Source organism: Agelaius tricolor, unplaced genomic scaffold (genome assembly GCF_023055355.1).
Source record: "Agelaius tricolor isolate 1412-34295 unplaced genomic scaffold, bAgeTri1.0.p SCAF_17, whole genome shotgun sequence".
Taxonomy (NCBI): domain Eukaryota; kingdom Metazoa; phylum Chordata; class Aves; order Passeriformes; family Icteridae; genus Agelaius; species Agelaius tricolor.
The window spans coordinates 12,932,134-12,948,387 of NW_027269277.1; the positions used below are offsets into that span (position 1 = coordinate 12,932,134).

A 16,254-nucleotide genomic window follows, 5' to 3' on the forward strand; every position below is an offset into this window, starting at 1 on the left:
ACTCAGCTGAATCTATGATTCTATGACAGTATCTTTTCTTCTTCAGTCCAGTTCCTGAGGTGTGATGTACTAACTTATGTCTTGTGTTTGGCTGGTCTCATGTGTCCATAGGTGTTACAAGTCCCTAAAAGAGAGAAGAAGAGAAGAATGCATCTCTTTCACAAGGCCAGCCTACACACATGCCTAAAAAATTTCAAGAGGGGCTCTTCCATAGCTCATATGACCAGAAAATTTTGCTTAACATTAACTTAATGTGTGGTTTGTTTACTGAACACCTTTCCATTAGCTATAATAAAGTCCTTCCAAATGTGTGGGCACAGTATGGAGGGAAAAACCCCTCCATGCACATGTGCTTTTTTCAATAAAAAGGTATCTAAAATCACTTTGAAATGCAGCTGGTAAGTGAAATGTAGAGTTGATGTTGCATTGCTTTCCTGCTGGACCATGTGTGTGGGAGGGGCTGAGGAGTGACAATGTTTGGGGCTGTGCTTTCTACTCCTCAGCCCTACAGACCACGGGAAGCTCAGCCTGACTTTTTAGATAGAAATAAGGCTTTAAAAGCTCTTCATGTTTCATTCTGGCAATGGAACATCCTGTGGTCTGGAGAAGCTTGTCATGGACCAAACTCATTCCTGAGGTGTTGTGCAGTTAAATCATCTGGCTGCCAACCTGTAGTGCTTCCTTCTCTCACTTGAGCCTTTCCTAGCTCTTAGGAACATCCTGCTCCATTGGCTCAGCCCCAGCCAGGGAAGGAGGGAGGGAGGGAGTCTCCTTGGCTGTGGAACAGAGCACACAGTACCTTGCCCGAGGTGGTTGTGAAATTGTGTATGAAAATGAGCATCCAAATGCCCATCTTCCATTATCCCTGACACTGCCATACTTGGAGGAGACATTTCTCCCCCTGCTCAGCAGGGTGGCATCTTTTGCTCCTGTGGGAATCCCATGTACTGGCTGTATGAAAAATTATCCCTTTTTTATTTCCAGAGGTTTTGGGGTTTTTTTCTGAATTGAGCAGTCACACTAAGAGTGCTGTATAGCACAGGTTTATGTGGAGCCATTCATCATTCATAGCTGGGATCACAGAACACTTCACAGCTGATTACAAGGTTACACATGCAGGGAATGACATGAACTGCCAGTCTGAAGTCAAGCCTCAAGCAGGTTTCTGGGCACACCCAGAAAATGAAAAGAATTCAGGGAGGAGTGAATGGCACAGGAAGCATCAGACCTGCCCTCCCTCCTGCTGACCCACAAGTCTCTCTGAGATATCCACAGAGGATGTTTGCTGTCTCCTTGGACACAAAATGGGCACCTGTGACACACAGTGTGCTCCAAACTCCCCATTCCAGGTTTCCCTCTGAAGTGACTCATGCCCAAGAGGGATGAGTCCATGCTCCAGCACCCATTTTACAGGTGACTATTCACACGTGGGATGATGAACTGCAAAAGCCTCGGTCTGCTCAGACCAGAGAGCTTTAATCTGCTTCATAGGGTCAGAGTAGTGCTGAGAAGTTGGAAGACACCAACTGCTGGCCCTTTGTTCTAAGGAGGACATGGCAACAGATGCTCAGCCTCAAATCCAGACTAACACCTGCTGCTGTGGCTCTCCAGGAACTGTGCTTTGACACCAACTCTACCCTGGGCTCAGCACCCCGTCCCCAGCACTGTTTGGGGTGAGATGTCCCCTCCTGCTGCCTCCAGCTGCAGCACCCCCAGAGCACACAGCTCTCCAGGCTGATGGAATTGTTTTAATGTTTTCAGCAGCACTGTGAGCATGAGAGGCCACAGCAAACAACAGCAATGGCTTCTTTAGCTTGGGGACAGCAGCCTGAGATGGGCTCTGTGTCAGGAGAGCTGCAATTCCTCTCTCCCTGCAGGCACAGTGACCTCAGCTGCCCCATGAGCAGCAGCAGCAGCACTGAGCACTCAGCCTGGCACTGGGCAGCCCCATCACTCTGCCAGCATCTCCAGGGAGCTCTTCACATCTCCTCCCAGCTGGTACTCGTGGCTCTGCCTCAGAGCTAATCCTGCAGTGAGGATACAAAACCTGGCCTTTGTTCCCAGCTCTGTCATGCCAGGAAGCCCCTGGGGAGCAAGGGACCCCAGCAGGGTCAGTGACACTGAGGGGCACAGCTTTGCTCACCCCAGCAGAGGGGCAGTGACACTGAGTGGCACCACTGTGGGCACCCCAGCAGGGTCAGTGACGCTGAGTGGCACAGCTTTGCTCACCCCAGCAGGGACAGTGACACTGAGGGGCACAGCTTTGCTAACCCCAGCAGGGACAGTGACACTGAGGGGCACAGCTTTGCTCACCCCAGCAGGGACAGTGACACTGAGGGGCACAGCTTTGCTCACCCCAGCAGGGTCAGGGACACTGAGTGGCACAGCTTCAGTCACCCCAGCAGGGACAGTGACACTGAGGGGCACAGCTTTGCTCACCCCAGCAGGGTCAGTGACACTGAGGGGCACAGCTTTGCTCACCCCAGCAGGGTCAGTGACACTGAGGGGCACAGCTTTGCTCACCGCAGCAGGGTCAGGGACACTGAGGGGCACAGCTTTGCTCACCCCAGCAGGGTCAGTGACACTGAGGGGCACAGCTTTGCTCACCCCAGCAGGGTCAGTGACACTGAGGGGCACAGCTTTGCTCACCCCAGCAGAGGGGCAGTGACACTGAGTGGCACAGCTTTGCTAACCCCAGCAGGGTCAGGGACACTGAGGGGCACAGCTTTGCTCACCGCAGCAGGGTCAGGGACACTGAGGGGCACAGCTTCAGTCACACTGGAGCCCTGGGCTTGTCCAAAGCCCCTCCCTGGGAGCCTGGCCCCGCTGCTCTCTGGCTGCCTTTGGGACAGACAGATTTAGGCTGCTGTCTTGCAGCTGAGGCCGCTCAGGGATGGGGAAAGCACATTATTGATCCTGTTACCTCACTGGTAACAGCACTACATTGTTTTCTAACATCAAGTCATTTTAAGTTGCCACAATGACACAAAAACATTGATTAAAAATTAAAACCAATGACAGCTCTCCCACAAACAGTACTTACTGTACCATACTTATTCTGTCCTGGGAGGAGAAAGAGAAAATAGCAGAAGACAGAATAATTTATAGTGATAAAATGGGTTACATTTTCATAAAAATTTTATTTTACTTTTTTTTTTTAAATAATTCAATGCACTGGCAGTATAATTAATCCCTCTATGAGAGACACGAATGTACCAGTTCAACCAATATTATTTATACAGAGACATTGTGTTTAAAAACAACAAAAGTACATTTAAAATGTTTGTACATAAAGTATTACTGTTATTTCTTTTTTTTTTTCTGAAGAAGGAACAAATGTAAACAAAATGCATAATTGTGCAACACGTTGGAAATACAAAGCAAAACAGGCAAGATACAATTTTATACATATAAAGCAAAAGAAATCAAACTTTTTTAACTATACAACATTTCAGTAATTGCTTGACAGTTTAACAGTTACCTTGGTCTGTACAAAACATCTTAACTTATACTTAAAACTTTACAAGAATAACATGCTTGTTCAGAACAAAGACACCTTGTGGAATTGCAATGATTATTGATATGATACTTGCACACATGAGAAAAAGAAAAGGCTACTTCAATAGTAAATAAAAAGTAAGAACATAAGAACGTAAGGTAAAAGGCCATTTAGTAAACCATAATCTAATTCCAATAGCTAATTAAGTTGCACTGCAATGCAGAAATTAAATCTGACTTTTGCTGGAAGACCATAAGGTCATAATGTTGCTCTATTTCCAGGAACCAGAAGAAAGCATATATAAATTTTCCTGATATTTTGGTTAATTATACATGCGCACGCACACACACACACACAAAAGAAAAAAAAAAGAAAAAATAATAGTATTTGCCACAACAGCCAGAAATGGTGGGTGAGAGAACCCACAGACTAGACTACTCCCAACATGGCAGGGTTAAAAAATCAGGACAGCTAGAAGGAGCAAACAGCCACCAAGTTTGCCGGGATTGCTTTTCCTGAACCTTTGCCGTATTTTGCTTTTTTTTCCTAAAGGACAGGAAGAAACTTGAATTGAGTTGAGCCATTCCAAAATTCTGGGAGTACCACAGCCAAGCCAAAACACAAACTGAAGGAGAGCTCAAAACCAAAGCAAAACATCACCAGATCTTTGACTTGTTTTTATATTCTGTGATGGTATGTCCTAGACCTTTTGAATGTGGGTTTAAAAAAACACAGCATTTAAGATTCAGTAGAAGATATGCAATCCAGAGATGTCAAAAATACAGACAGGAATAAGTTATACAATATTTTATGGAAATACAAGGACTGTCAGCTTGGATAAAATATACATAATTTTTAAGTGTCCTCAAATGATACATATGGCTAAAATTAAACCCTTGATTGCAGCAACCTAACATATTCAGTGCCTGCTCCTGCAATCTGTGTGCTGAGCACCAATTCTCACAGTTACTTCTGTGGACTTCAGTGGAGCAACCTGTTCACCAGGATGCTCAGGGGAAGAACAGCAAAATTTGGCCTAGATAAGTATTTGCCATGACTTCTAAATGCACAGAGCCCAGTTGGCTTAGAAAAACCACTTTAGCCTGCTGCAGTGTCTTTGAACTAAAGTAACAGATTCCATCTCTAGACTGAGAGCATTTATGACATGTTTGAATTTATTTGCCATTTTTCTATGCAAGCTAATGCTGATGCCAGTAAATATTTAAACTGGGAGGTAATGAAGTTGCAACATGCCTTTAGCAAAAACCAAAACATATGCAAGCCTAGGTGGCAAGCAGAAATTGCCCTCCAATTTTTTTAGCAGGGATTATCTGGTGCTGAATCAGAATAGTTCACTATAGGCCCAGCCTCAGTGTGCATTTCTAAAGCTGCATCAGGGCATGCAGCCCAGTATGAAAAGGGAGAGGACTGGTTTTTCAGCTGGTGTAAATCAGCACTGACATCCACAGAGCTACTTAGAGCACATCAGCTGAAGCTTTGGCCCACAGTCATCAGAAGCATGCAGCCATCACTCTGTATGAAAAACTCAGCTGTGGAAGTGCAGAGTGAGGTGTCATTGACATCAGAGCAAAAGATGCTCTGCTTGTCTCGTTTCTGAAAATGCATCTCCAGACTGTGTGGTCTAAAGCACTTTTATAATGTGCTACACTGCACAGCTTTGCAATGTACAGTATTTCCTCACAGGCAAGGATTATGGTATGTTAATCATTTCAGTGGCATGATCAGTAAAAAGGCATGATGATAAAAGTTTTGGGAGTTTATCTGCATAGAGATATACTGGCAAAAATTTGTCTGGGATTAGAGGGTTTGCTCCTTGGTGTGTGCATATTGGATTAACTCCACTGAAATCAGTACTCCTTCTCCAGTTTACAGCAGCTGAAGAACTTGTACTCTATTATAAATAAAACATTTGTGTTGCTATCCACTACTCAGTTATTTCATAAATTCAAGGGTAAATGTCTCCTGCCATGGGTCAAAGCTTCTCTGAGTCCACAATGTTGTTACTGGTCATGAAGTCATTGGTGGTTTCCCTGAGCCAGGGCTGAGCCAACGCATGGTCTGGCTGAAGAGCAAATCTGCTTGCAGTTATTCCAGCTCTAGTAACAGACTCTGAACTACTTTCACTGAGATGAGTACTCAGCCAGAACAAAAATGGATGGAATTCCATTAATTAATTGGGTTAATGCAACTGGGCTAATACACACAACTCCAGGAAGGCTATGTCATTTTTATTATCCAGCTTCTCCTCTGATAAACAGTATTCAGCAAGATCTGTAAGACTTGCACTAATGCCACATGACAGCAGAATTTGGTCCCATGAATTCCACCAGATGAGCCAAGTTATTTTACATTTGCTTAGCTCAAATTTTGGTCCACTGTAGCTACTGTTGTTCAATAAAACAATAAAATTCACCTCAGAATCAGACCTTCTTTTAATTCTGAGAAGAAAATAACTGAGTGGAAATTAGGGCTATCTGTACCTTAAGGGTCTTTCAATGGTAGTACAAAAGGGTGACACTCACACAGCTGTGAGCAAACATATCTAGCACAGAGAGCTTATGGGGCTTGCAGGTAGAGGAACTCAGTTAAAATCAAAGAAAACAAATGTCAAACAGCTGCATTGTCCACTCATGTGCCTTTTTAGACTGGCATCAGTGGAACTCAGTTGGAGTCCTGTAAACATGAGTGATCCTGTGGACACCATGATTTTAATTCCAGTTCTGTGTGCAGTGGGTGTGGGCTGAGTTCTACACTGTCACTGTGAGCCACTTCTGTCAGCCTGACTGGCATTTCCAGACACAGTGAAGTACCAGGGAGTGCTCAAACCCCAGTGCAGCTGCAGCTGCCCAAAGCCTGAAGCACTGCAGAGCCCCAGCTCTGCTCCCCAGGCAGTGGGGCTGGGGTCCCTCCTGGGCTCAGCCCTGCTCCCCCAGTGCAGCAGACAGGGCTGTGTGGGATCCACACCACACAGACCTGCAGCAGGCCAACACCCAGAGCAGGCTGAGGGCTCAGGAGCTCTGTGTAGCTCCACAGCCTGTGGGAGGCAACATCAGGTCACACGATGCTGCCCAAGGTGGCTGCTGGGCCTTTGGGCTTGTCCTTGCTTCTGTTGTAAAAATAAAGTAAAAAATAATGGTTTAACTGGATGGTGACTTCAGGTAGTGACCAGAATTACCTCTCAGTGACATGAGGTGGCACTCTGAGGTGCACTGAAGAATTGGCAGTGGTGGTGCTGTATTCTGATTTCACAGCATACCATGGTATAGGTATTATTTTGCAGGACACATCAACAGTAATAAGTCCCCTTTCCCAAGAAGCACACTCAGCTTAAATTCACAATGCCAGAGCACAGCAGCTTGCCCCACTTTCTTTAAACCACTCTTGACATCTTTACCATTGCCTAATACCATTACAGTGCCAGTGAGCTGCCTGACATGTCACTACACACCCTGTGATTCTGGGAACAGCTTTTCATCACAGTGTTTCTGCTGCTGTGCCTCCTGATGAGGCCAGGCTTGATTCTCATGTGACACCAGCTTTATGCAGTAACTCATCTGCACCTGAATTTGCTCTCATCTCTCTATAGAGCCACAGGCTCCTCTGAATTGTACACAAGATCTGAACACAATCTATCCTGACTTCAGCAGCTACCACAAGAGGTTTAAAGTGGTGTGAGATGATCAGAATAACTGATCTTGGAAGACAAAATATCTCTGAAACAAAATGGCTTAAGGAAAGCTATAAAGTCCATCAGAAAGGCAGGTCTGACAAGGGTACATGGCTACTCTCTAAGTCAGGCAGGAACATTTTGCATTCAGTGGCAGAGAGGTTTCAGTCATGAAGGAGACCATAATAGCTTTTAGCCAATACATTTAGGCTTAAATATCAAATGATCAACCAAAATATGCCCCCATATAGACATATCTCATTAGACAATAGAGAATGCCTTTATGCATTGGTGTGCCCTGGTTATATCATGGAAGTTCAAGAGGATTGTTGGAAATTGAGGAATTGAGCTCTCCTAAGATTAAGATTTGTTTTATTTGTATTTATAAAGTAGCTGTAAAGTAAAGCTGGAAGATCTCATAAGGACAGTAGATTAGTTTTCCATCTTCATCCCCTTTGCCTCAGTCCCAGTGCATTCAGGTGAGGTCAGGGAGATGCTAAGAAGGAAAGGCCCTTTGCAAAGAGCCCTTGGTCTGCAGCCTGCCTACAGCTGGGACACTTCTACACTTGCTCCAGAATGGCAACTTGATTTTCTTTGGTGTCTTGTTAAATATTTTGTCTTTCTTAAAACTTCAAGACACTGGTCTATGGAAATGAGTTAACCTGAAAACCAGCACATTGACACAGCACATTCATTCTTACACTGACTTTGGGGACCACAGGACTAAAATGACATTGTTATGTCTGCAAGAGGCAGTAGATGCACAAACTACAGAGGAACACTTGAATAATGCCACTACCACTAGCAGTGGTAGGAGTGTTTTCTGTTTACAGCTACCATATCTTTTCTCCTGTGCTATGAAGTAATGAGCAGGAACTTTCTGCTGCAAATTCACACATAAATCCACACAGATGTGTACACACACTCACACTCCTGGGCTTGCTTCAATGCTGCATGGAGTTTCTCCTGAGCTCCAAGTAATGAAGTGTGTTAATACTTAAGTCAGAATCCCTACCAGCCCAATTTTTGTTATTTGTTAATTTACACTCACAAAATGAATAATTGGATTTAGACAGCATTAAATGCTGATAAAAACAGTTTTTTCCAAAGTACCTAAAACCATCAGTGAATCTAAACTGTCATAACAGAAGAACATAATAAAATCTGTGAAATTTAAAAAAGCATGGAAATTAATTTCCAGATTCAATTGGCTTATTTTGTTTCTTTAGGAGGAATGAATATCTCCAATCCTCTTTTTTAAAATCCCCCACATAACTATCAACAGATCTGTCTCTACTTTTCAAAGCAGATAATTTATAAATGAGTCAATCTATTCACAGAGAGACTATTTAAATAACTGAAAGTCCAAAGAATATGTAAGAAAAAGTGAAATTAAGATGCAAGCCGTGAAAGTTGCCACCAACACGATCACAAAAAGGTTTTCCCTCAGCTCCTGCTTTGAGCACCCAACACACATCACATGGCTGGAGATGTTCACTGCATGTGGAGCTGGGTATTCTGCCTGCACATTGTCAAATACTTGAGACTTGCTGCAGCCCTTGAAGTGGAGGTTAAGTGCTATGTAAATGCCTCTCTTGAGCATTTAGGACTTTGCTACCCTTGGGTCTTGCCCCCCAAATGCCTGAGTTTAGCCCTTTACAGGCCTGCTCCCTTCACTGCTGAACTCTTGATATTGCTCCAAACCTCAGGCATGGGACACAAATGACAGTCGTGTCAGTTCTGGCAGTGTTCTACAAAGCTTGGTGTCCATCTTAAACCCAGCTACAGAAGTCAAGAGATTACATCACTGTTCCAGTTTATCACTATTAAAAAGAAATGTGTCAGTTCCAGCCCTTGGCATGCTTGTAAAATGCCTGAAAATGTGTCGTGAAACCAGTCCCAAAGCTCATAATCCAGAAGGCAATACAGGAACCAAAGAGTTTATTTAAAAAAACCAACAAAACCAAACCACAATTTTAAGCCAATCTTGTAATTTTTGGTGCTTGGTTCATGAGTCTGAAAGCTTAATTTGGGCAATTTTAAGTGCAGACATTACAAATGCCCAAGCACAGACATGCTGCTTCCCCATGGATTGAAACAAACAAACAATCTTATTTGATTAGCTCTGCTGGAAGTAATATTTTAAGGGGTAAAATGATTCCATGTAGATGACATGTTGGCAATTGAAATGAGATGAATATAGTGTCTGTAAAAGTGCAATAATCCTTAATAACTAACCCAAAAGAAGCATCATCTCCAGGGATAAGACAGTAATTTACTCTCCATATTTAATTTGTTTCTAAGCCGCTTTTGAAACAAGACTGCTAAATAGCAAGTTGGCTTGTGATCCTAGACTTGACTGCTGGACTTATTATCATTATGCCATTGATTCAGCATACATTTCAACCTAAGTCACTGGATACAAAACCAGGAGGGCTAATTCCTTAAAAGATGTGAACATGGGGTAAATTTAGAGATAGGAGCCTGTTTACCACAAGCAACGGGGAAAAGATAATATATGGTGATCACTGAGGGACTGCAGCAAACTCTGACGAGTCCTGTGTCTGCAGACTGTCTTTCAAGACATTGCTATCCCTTGTAAATGCATGGAAGTCTTGGATTTCAATCTACATTAAAGAAGCAAGTGATGACAATGCACTTAATTAGACTAAATAGTTATTTGCAAAGAGAATGGAAAACTCTGGCTTATGACAAAATCAGCCCAACCTCAGCTCATCTCAAGTACCCAACCTGTTAAAAAAATATTTAAAATGTTTCATTTTCATTTTCTTTAAAGAAACCCCGACCACCATCATTCATCTACATTTCTGAATAGTTCTCACTGCTGTGGTTTTATTCATTAGCTCCTGGGGCCAGGTTGGGGTGACCAATGTGTCAGATTCAGGTTTCAGCCGTGTTACTGAAACCCTCAGAGAACAGATAAGGGTGAATCAACCACTTCAGGAACAGGAATGTGCAGATAATACAGGATGGGCATGTTCTGCAAATGTCCTTTGCAGAAACCCTACACTGGATGATTTCTCTAATGATGCACGTTGGCTATGTGTACAATACAGTCTTGTGGAACAAAATGTTAGGAATTATTGATTTTTAAGAAAAGGTAGTACTACAGGGAGCTAATATGCAACAGCTACTGAAATGTTTGTCTTAAATGTGCACTGGGCAGAGTCCTTAAGCTGCTCTTATTGCAAATATCCAAGGCCTGCTCTAAAAATCTTAACAGTCTGAACCTTTTAAATGCAAATTTATCCTATTTATCTGGTCACAACCCAGTGAGTAGAATCCAATAACTCACCAGATTAAAGAATATACAGATTTATATAGCAGAAGGTAATTGCAATTAACTAATATCTGGATGGCATTTAATACACATATTGTATTATTTCAATGAGATGAGACAGAATAATATTTACATTGCTATGAGCATTTTCTGTTTATAGAAATGGAATTTACAGTTCAGTAAGGTATGCAGGCGTTATATCAAGAATGAGATGAGACCATTTAAAGTCTTGTGAATTATTGATATAAATTCATTTTGTTTTGTTTCATGCACCAGCGCTTCTTGCAGTGGCACCAGAAGAGCAGTGCAGTTTATAACAGGGAAAAAAATAAGAGGAAAGAGCAAATGTGAAATGGTGCAATTTATTCACAATTGCTTTGAAATTCTATCTGAATTGTCTCATTATTATTCACGCATTAGAGGAATGGTCCAAAACATGACAGCATGGGTAAACAGATGCAGAGCTTGGAAAAAAGGTAATCTGACTGAAGTATTCATGGCCATTATTAAACAAATGTTATATTGCTTTTGGGTAAATCTGGTGATTTTATTTAATTTGACAATGTTTTCAAGATAGCAAGATAATACTGTTCGTTTCTAATGCTCTGAAATGAACAAAACAGGTGAAAATTGATGCCACATGGAATTATAATGTTTCAACAGTAGCTGGTTAGTTAAACTTCTAGATAGTTCATGAAGAATCTGCATACACTTATTAATGGACTTCTACATACAATATCAATGCTTAGAGTGCAGCAGTCCTGTTAAAATCTGCTTTCAGTGAGTCACTATGCAAGGAGAGATTGTTTTATGAAGAAAAATCTTGGATAAGTATTTGTTTGAGACTAAACAGTAAAACAGAAAGAAAATTCACAGATTTAGCACAGGAATGGTAGATAAGACTAAGAAAGCTAATATTTTGAAACTGCCTAAAATTGCAATAAATTCTGCTGCCTACTGAAATTATTAAGCCAACAATAAACAGGAAGAATGGAATATCAAAACCTCATTGCATAGTGTGTCATCGTTCTTTAATGAGGCATTCCTTCAACCTTTTACCTCTTAACACCTTTGGTGATCTTACATTATGTACCTGTAAGATATTCAACATTCTCTTTTAGAGATTAAACCCATAGGGAGTATGAAATCTTAGGAATGTACTGAGTCAGGTAATGATGCCAGAATTAAGCGTCGAAAAGCTTGGTTCAGGTTCAGAAGATGATTTTGAATGAATAGCTATAACTTCTACTAATTTATTTCAGAAGGGACTTCTCATATATACCCTCAAATATTTAAGACGCTTTGTACTATTTCTCAGGAATCCATATCTTCTCAAAGTGCTTTTTTTGTTTTCACTTGAAGGCAGCATGGACTTAAAACAACACTGCAGGGAATGTACCGTTCCATAAAGCACATAAGGATGGCAGGATCCAGGAGACACAAGGCATAGAAAATTGTCAAAGATGATTAGATGGTACAACACATACTGCTCTTGAGTCATAAGTTTCATTTATGGTGACTTCTACTTCCAATAGATAGGATATTAAAAAAGGCAATAAAAATGAAGTTACATGAATAAACTTCCAAAAATGAGTGGAGTTCCACCAGTGATCGTCTCTGCGCTGGTAGAGGTAGAAGAATGGGGATGTCATGAGCAGGGCAGCAGTCACTACAACAAATGAGCCTCGATGCGGAGCCAGTGGAGTCCCTGGCGAACGTAACGAACCAGATTGGTCATACTGCTGTGTTGTGTTAAGGGCCCCATCACTGAGTCCAGCTCTACAAAGAACTCTGCAATACACAAGAAACAGAAGCATTTTTTCAGGCAATGGTACAGAAATAGAGGTATCACCATGATTTCCCACTCAGAAGCAGCACAGTGTAATTAGTGAGTTCTAAGGACAGTTGTGTACATGAGCATGTGGTGTGTAAGAAAGAATTTAAATGACAACAATATATTGAAACAAAGCAAATTAGATTATCCATGCTGGAAGTCTACCACAGGATGGTATGAGTGGTTGTCAGCAGTCTTCCTTTAACTCTGATCATCTGCACTGTCAGTTTTTCAAGATTAGTTTTGCTGACTGTATGATTTAAATAGCTGGCAATGAAATCTTGCATTACTTTTCCATGCTGTACTCTTCCTCAGACATGAAGGGCTAGACTGGATCTTTCCAGACTAGAGGACCTTTCTTGCTCTTTTCCCCACCCTCTAATTTCTGTTACTGACACTGCAGCACTTTTGGCCCTCTGCTCATCCTGCTGCAGCTGCAGGCCCCAGAGGATGAGTGTGGGATGGGAGCTGGGGAGGAAGAGGAGAGAGACAGCACAGCAGGAAAATAACTCTTTGGAGACCTCTAAGGGTCTCTAAGAACCTCTAAACGGGGAGAATCCCATCCCTGAGATTCCTGGTCAGGAAGGGTTAACAGGAGGTCACTAAACAGAGAGCCCCAGTTAGGAAGCGACACACCAGTTTACTTCATGTCACATGTTAGATGCTCTCTGGGGGAAAGACTAATCCTGTTAGGGCCAACAGACCTTTCCTAATTGCTGTCAATGGAGAACTGAATTGTGTCCTGTATTCTCCCACAGTTCTTTATGCTTGCTGGGGCACAGGCATTCCCACATATCCAACACTTACACTATATTTAGGCAAGTGGGAACCCGCTCTCAGTTAAAGCCCCTTAGAGCTCAGATAACAACCAACAATCACAGTGAGGAATGGCTGAGCCCTCACATTCTCACCCTGTCTGCAATCCAGTGCACTGAGCCAGCCAGCACTGCATTGGCTGCACTTCAAGAAAGCAGATGCTGGGTATGAAATCATTATCAGTACTTTCTTCAGCAAGTAAGTGCTGCTTTGAGGTCTTCTATCCAAGTATTGACAGCCTGACCCTGGTCAGCTTGGGAGCTACAGCAGTATCAGAGCACAAAGTGATTTGGCTGGAGGCAAGCATAATGAGAGCTCAGGGCTAGCACCAGTGCTGTTCAGATGCTGCAGCCAGCAGCTACTTTTAATCTTCCTTTCTCTGTCTTTCATTCATCTCCTCCAGTGTAAAATCAATACATTTTGAAATGAAATAGTGCACTATCGTGCTTGAATTCTAGAGATCTCATTCTAGGCTCAAATAAACAATAATTGCTTTAAACACTGAGAATTCACCTTAAAGCCTAGTTTCAGGTTAACATTTCTGGAAAAAGCTACAAGCACTGAAGCCACTTAATAAATTTATGCGTGAGAGAACAGGTCTTGCTCCCTACAGAGCTGGTAGCCTTCTACTATAGAGAAGAAGTCCTGCTTTCTTCAGAAGCATAAAAAAATAATCTGATCTTGTAAAGTCAGCTGAGAGTTTGATGTTATAGATGGTGAACAACACCACTTTAGGTGATCCAACACAAACCATCCCATGGGCTTTGGGAGATCTGCAGTTTAGTCTGGCCAGCTACAGACACAGGTTTATGCCAAACTCCATCTATTCTCCCCACACTCTCAACTCCATGGACCAGGGGATTCCACCAGAGGTACATGGCAGCATGTTCCCGCTTTCCTCTTCAAACCAGATCAGCTTGGCGGGTCACAGCTCTGCTGCTCTCCCTCTTGCTATGCATTTTTATTTAAATGGCACATCTTTTGTCAGGCTGACAAAGAAAGGCTTCTGTCTGCTGCTCTGAGCCAGCTGAACATGAGTCAAGTTCAAACTGGGAGCGTGCAGCAGACTCAGAGCAGCACAAAAGCTAAGCTGACAGCCGTGGACAAGGGGCGGCTGCACAGCTCCTACAGTGTGCAGGAAATTCCTTGTGACTGCATGGGCATGACCTGAGAAACATTCATGGCAGCAGTAAGACCCAGAGGTAATTGCTATTAGGCCACAGTTTTATACCCATCTCAGGACAGATCATCAAGGACATATTCTTATGCAAGACACGCCCTGTGATTCAGAAGACAACAGGAACAATTAGAGCTGACCACAAAAACTCACAAAAGTGACTGAATCTGGTTGTTTTTGTTTTGTTCTGGTTTTTTTTAAGGAACTAAATTTTTATCTTATCATGGTTTCTTTGCAGGTTTGTGGGTTTTTTTGGTTTTGACATCATTCTTATTTCAACAGGAGGGGAAAAAATCTCATTTTTTATAAAGAACTGACTGCTCAAGCTCCTGAGAGAGGCCAAATGATGACCTGGGACTCACAGCAGAGTCTGGGGTTTGCACTGTCCTGTTTGCTGCCACGGGGCAGTTTTGAGTCCACAGGCCAGTGCAGCAGAGCTTGGGCAGTGCACCAGAGCTGAGACAGCTGGCAAGGTGGACTGGTGATCACTGCAGAGAAAGTGTGAGTCCTGTTCCAGCCAACCAGATAAAGGTGCTTTGAATTATGTGAGAGGTGCAGATGACATCTAGTGAAACAACTACAGCCAGTTTTCATGAAACACTGCACCATTTCTCATGTCAAAGTGTCTTGAATGCATCCTTTTTAAAAGAGAATTCCTCATGTGGTATGATGGAGACCTGCAGAGTACCACAGCAGTTCTCATATACTTTTTGCTACACCATGAATTTTTCAAATTGCAATTTGTGTTTAAGCATGCAACTTTAAATCAAGTACTTAATTAGAAATGAGGTATCTTTCCAGAAAATATATAAAGGCAGACATGCTATAGCATGTAGGAAACTCTGATCTCTCTCCAATGGTTTACAATACTTAAATGAAATTTGAAGTAACATGAACTTTGCATTCCCTGTAACGTGTCTGCAGGTTGTGAAACAAGATATGAAAGAACAGGTCACAACCTTAAATGTCTTGCTCATGTGAGAAACCCTTATTCATGCATCCAGTCCCAGCAAAGTCAAAGGGACTGCTCATCTGAATAAAGAGTATTCCTATATGGCTTTGCAGAATTGGGTTTATTTGATCATAAATCAAAATGAGAACAAAGAAGAGAGCAGGGAGGAAAATGCAGAAAGAGAATCAGCAGGTTTTTTCTCATCCAGCTCTAGGACTGATAACAGCAGTGGCTGGGTACATTTTCTGTCTGCTGGCTGAATGCCTGAGCTATTTTGATTTAATACCAAGTAGAACATTTAACAACTCCACAACACACAGGGCTAATTACAAGATTATCACCATCTCTTCCTCCTATCAGGGCATCCTTCTGCATTCCCACTGTAACATTCTGCATTACATTTGACAGGGAATCGCTTTCACATTTTGTGAAAATGGATGCAACTATGGAAAAAATCCAAAACGACTGCACTGCTACTAAATTAATCAATGTGAACAAAGACAAGAAGCAGTGGGGAGGACTGGACAGAACTCCTATTATTGTTCCTCATCCAGGGATGGATCATTATGACCCACCATTCAGACATAAAACTCTATAAATCTCAAGCTCAGTTTCTCTAAATCAGTGGAAATTTGCCACTGACATTAATGGGAGTAAGATCAAACTGCATAGAGCAAGCACATTTGTCAGGACAAGTCGGCCATCTGAAATCTCACTATAATTTAAGAGAATGAGCCAACTCACCATGAGACTATTTCCTAGTTAGGCTCTGTACCTCTAGTGTCAAAGGAAGCTTTCTCAGTGATTTGTGTAAGCCCAAAGCTGGAATCTGAATAATTATATTGCCATGGGGAAGCTCACAGCTGGCCAACAACAGGCCAAATTTGTCCCTTAGTTATATCTCAGTCACTCCACTATACTTGATACAATCCAGTCACAAACTGCTTGCCAAAACTCCTTTGAAATGACTGTGGTAAAGACTTACAT

At 42.4% G+C, this 16,254-nt stretch overlaps 1 protein-coding gene across 5 annotated transcripts in view; it reads right to left on the reverse strand.

Annotated features, from left to right (window-relative positions):
- Positions 1 to 3,120: 3,120 nt before the first annotated feature.
- The window catches only part of AFF2 (ALF transcription elongation factor 2), a 332,765-nt gene continuing 319,631 nt past the window's right edge, over positions 3,121 to 16,254 (reverse strand). For all 5 annotated transcript variants that reach the window (XM_071442529.1, XM_071442527.1, XM_071442528.1 and 2 more), the window contains one exon: positions 3,121 to 12,279. In XM_071442529.1, the coding sequence (XP_071298630.1) occupies positions 12,158 to 12,279 (122 nt within the window). In that variant the 3' untranslated portion in view covers positions 3,121 to 12,157. The remainder of the gene's footprint in view (positions 12,280 to 16,254) is intronic.